The 4,302-nt window shown below is 39.6% G+C and overlaps 1 protein-coding gene across 1 annotated transcript in view; it reads right to left on the bottom strand.

Annotated features, from left to right (window-relative positions):
• Positions 1 to 1,788: 1,788 nt before the first annotated feature.
• LOC104272536 (coagulation factor X-like) overlaps positions 1,789 to 4,302 on the bottom strand; it is a 6,863-nt gene continuing 4,349 nt past the window's right edge. The window contains exons 2-4 of the mRNA XM_009867555.1: positions 4,050 to 4,225; positions 3,353 to 3,473; positions 1,789 to 2,336 (exon numbers count right to left, since the gene is read on the bottom strand). Of these exons, the coding sequence (XP_009865857.1) occupies positions 1,789 to 2,336; positions 3,353 to 3,473; positions 4,050 to 4,225 (845 nt within the window). The remainder of the gene's footprint in view (positions 2,337 to 3,352; positions 3,474 to 4,049; positions 4,226 to 4,302) is intronic.

Raw genomic sequence — 4,302 nt, 5'->3', positions numbered from 1 at the left:
GTAACGCAGGGATGGGTAGGAGGAGAGATGGATGGCAGTGAGAGAAACGAGTCAGCAGTGCAAGCCTGTGCAATGGCCTTCTCCTAGTCCCTGGGACAGGTCTGAGCATGGCCCACAGTTCCATATATCAGATTCATCTCAATATATAGTTTAAGGATGAACTATAATCAGAGTTTTCAATGGAGTGGAAAGTCAAGCAGGGGTAAATCCTTTGGAGCAGTGATGTCAGGCGTCACATATGCAGCTGTCAGGGGCTGAACTTCTTTCTGTGGTGTGAATGCCATGACCTGGGGTGTGCTGTCACTCCAGGACTGAGTTCATTTAGCACTCTTGAAATTCAGGAGACACGTCAGAGAAAAATGGGGGGAAATTACACAAGTAGAAGAGATGTGCTTTTGCTTTCCATTGTGATTTTTCTGTTCTGGTTTTTCAGATTCCATCATGATTTTTCTGAGTTTTTCATAGGAGAACAGGAGAGTGGTTATTGCAGGGCATATTTAACCAACATATTCCTTTCAAATTGACCAGCACAATCCATATTAAAAATTACCCCAAAATGCTGACTTTCACACTGCAAACTGAAGATCGTGAAGCCAGAAAATGAGAAAGATATTGCATGCTTTGTGACACAATATCGTATGTAACGTCCCTCTTTTCCATCTCTTCCAAAATGCGTACTGACACACTTTTAAAGTATATCACAGAGTATTTTTCTGCAGAGATTCAAACACCTTAATATCTAATTCACCGTTTTTATGTACCATTGAGAAGGCTGAAAAACAAGTCTTTTTATCATTCTGGATTGAAATAAGGCAGAGGATGTCAGGTTCAGTTGATCAGAGAGTTAGGTTTTTCTTAGTCCGGAAAGATTATTTATACTTAGATTGAAATAAGGCAGAGGATGTCAGGTTCAGCTGATCAGAGAGTTAGGTTTTTCTTAGTCCTGAAAGATTATTTATACTTGGGCTAGATGATCCTAGTATTCTATGATACTTGTAGATTTAAAAACTGTTTGATTGTAAATAATTTAAATAACACCTTTATATAAATTATGACATACACAAATATTGTAATCTGTAAGTTATGCAATGCAGTCACTTTATTATAGCCAGTATCACAGTATCAGTAACATTGGTGAAGAAAGTATCTCAGAAAGAAATCAAGAAAATATGAGAACACCGGTGATTTTTGATGACAATAAGCAAGCCTTTTCAACTCAATGAGCTTCAACTAACAACTCATTTGATTCAGTAATATGCCCACTTATTTAGACTGTGTGGGTACATGGTAGTTTTTTATGTTTTCTAGCTTTTTCTATACGTGTGTGCATGTATATAAATCTGTAAAATTAGGTGGCTTCTCCAGAGACTTTTAAAATGTTTCGTATTCTGATACTGTCTTTGATATTTCCCTAGTCTGGTTTCTTAGACTGTACTGCCACAGAAATGCTGATTATTTCCAACTTTCATCACTATGGGAGGAGGCTCATCAGCAAAGGTAAAGCCTCCAACAGATAAACTTAGGTTATAACACCAAGAGCAGAAGGAGTTCCTAAGCCATTTGAAGACTTTTTGTCATCATCCAGAACCAGCAAGCTCTATCTGGAGTCCAAGCCCACCTTCTGAAAACCAGGCATTAGCTCATGAAGGAATAGATGGTGACTCTTAAGGGAACCACAAACTCCAGAATTTTAATAAGCACATTAAAAAGAGGAAGGTATTACTTAGGGATCAGATCTGATGGCTAAGACAATTGGGGTTGAATAAAGGTTGATTAAATGTCCAAAGGTTAAGAGTTTTCTGTCAAAATACTTCTTACCCAAGGTAGGAACTTTGTCAAGTTGGTGTATACTCCATATTTCCCTCGATTTCCACAGCCTTCTTCCCAGCTGATGACACCAGTAACAAAATAAGTGCCATTGTATTGGGTCACATGGGGGCCTCCTCCATCTCCTTGGCAGGCATCTTTTCCATCTTTGTCATAACCAGCACAGAACATGATTTCTGTGACTGGATTTTGAAGGGCGAGTTTGCAAGTGTCCTTGTCCACATAAGAGATTTGAAGTACTTTCATTCTTTCGACTGGTCGTTCTCTTTCAAACATGTTCCCAAAGCCACTGACAATTCCAAATGTTTCGTTCATCAGAATGTCATTAGCAAAGTCTTCTTCTGGAAGGCATGCTGGGACAACATGGTCAGAAAATATGAGAGGTTCCTCTAATTTGAGAAGGGCGATGTCACTGTCGTAAGTTTTTCTATTAAATTCAGGATGCATAATTGCTTTTTCCACTTTGTGCACTGCTCTGCTTGGCTCTTCCTTTCCTTCGTCCACCATTCCTGTGTTAGATTATTAAAGCAGTTATTAGTAAGACAGTATCAACAAGTCTAAACGGCATCTCAATTAAAAAAAAGAGACTAAAGTTCCTTGCACTTTGTACAGCCATTGTCCTGTGCAAATAAAATAGACCAGTCCTGTATCCTTACGCTGTAGCATTTTAAACATTTTTGGAGGGGTTTTAGAGAGCTGCCAAAATGCCAAGCAAACAACTTTGCTATAATGCTCCAAATGAAGGTTTTGATATAAAGTTTTGGGTTTCATTACGGTATTCCCAATGGCACTCTTATGATATGTAATCAAAAGCCTCAATAGAGAAGAGAAGGATCTTGCTCCTCTCATTTGTAGAGAAACTTACTCAAACAAGCTTAAACAGGAAATAGATATTAATTGTATTTTAAAACTTTAACATTCTGCATACTAAATCTCTTTGGGAATTAAAAGGACAGACAATTGGAATTTAGGCAAAGATTTTTGCTTAACTATTGCAAGCTGAGTACATTTTTTATGACTCATTTTATGACACCATTTTTCAGTGCCTAGAACTTGTGATGAACTACTTATTAATAAATGACAGTAATAAATAATAAATTTGAGGTTTCCAGTATGGAACAGTCTCAGACTAATATCTGCATGCAGTCAAAATAGTTATTGCTAACCTCTGAATGAGACCTCTGGAATTCTTCAAGGTTTGGCCAACACAGGAAATTGCACAATGTTGTCATGTCAGACCAGTTTAACTACAACAGCTCAATCTTACTTGCCCACACGCTTTCCCAGTTCACACTTAGTTTCTATCATATACAAGGTACACTAGGCTAAGCTAAGCTTAAAGAAACTGTCCGTGCAACAAATTTGAACATGTATTTCACTGTTTGCCAAGAGACAAGATGAAGCGGTGAGAAATAACAAGAGGGTAAGAAAAACTCTGTCAGAGTTCAGTGTCTTGCATATGGAGACTAGAACATGGGACAGTTTTTTTATTTTTGCAGTAAAGGGCAAAAGGAGAAGCACTTACCAACGAGAACCCATAAGTCTTTAGAAGGGTTAATGCAATGAGCTGCAGAAAGTATAAAATATTCGTTCAGAATTGTGCCCCCACAAAACCATTCATCGTACTCATCTTCTAGTAGAACAGCCTGCAAAGAGAGAGAAGAAAGATAAAACATAGAAACTTATGTTCACAGAAATCCGGAACTGCTAGCTGGGATTTAAGCAGTTTTCTTAAAGTAGGTATTCTCCTATGTATTTTCTGTCAAAGGCATCCTTCATTCAGAGGGTTGCTTGGTTTTTTTTCACTTTAGTCATGGCCACGACAGGAACTCAGGATTTTCTTCTGATGCCACCACACTGCAACCCAACTAATGGGGTGGTTGGAAGGGAAGGGGCCTTGTGGCTCACTCAGCTCTCCGTCCTCTGCTTCTCCTCTAGCCTTCCCATCTCCACATTTGCTATGCACTGAAACGGAGGCCAAAAATCAGGTGCTCAGAAGAGGGGAATGACTACCCAAAACACTGACACCATGGAAGTTTTTTTCAAATCTTTCTAGGTCCCCTTGGCAAGGGAGGATGAGTGTGTTGAAGAGTAAATGGCTGCCAGTCGAAATCTTTCTAGGTCCCCTTGGCAAGGGAGGACGAGTGTGTTGACGAGTAAATGGCTGCCAGTCCTGGTGAGCAGGATTAGGTGTTAAACATCTCAGAAAAAGGGTGTCTTACCTGCCACGAGGACACACTGGGTAAACTGCTAGCCTCTCCAGTGACCTCCAGATGGCTGCTTGGGGCCTCTGTGATTTCCTCATTTTCAAGATGAGCATTTGGACCTGCTGTAGTTCCTGTGATTTGCTCTTGACCAGCTTCATGATTTCTCTGAAGCTTACCACAGGGGAACTTGACTGCAAAGGTAAACCCAAAATCCTAATACTTGATGTCTGGATGGTCCTGGGACTTTTTGAAGCATGTGTCATATGCT

This window comes from Apaloderma vittatum, unplaced genomic scaffold (genome assembly GCF_000703405.1).
Source record: "Apaloderma vittatum isolate BGI_N311 unplaced genomic scaffold, ASM70340v1 scaffold18254, whole genome shotgun sequence".
NCBI classification, from domain to species: domain Eukaryota; kingdom Metazoa; phylum Chordata; class Aves; order Trogoniformes; family Trogonidae; genus Apaloderma; species Apaloderma vittatum.
This window is presented reverse-complemented; position numbering and strand designations above follow the sequence as displayed.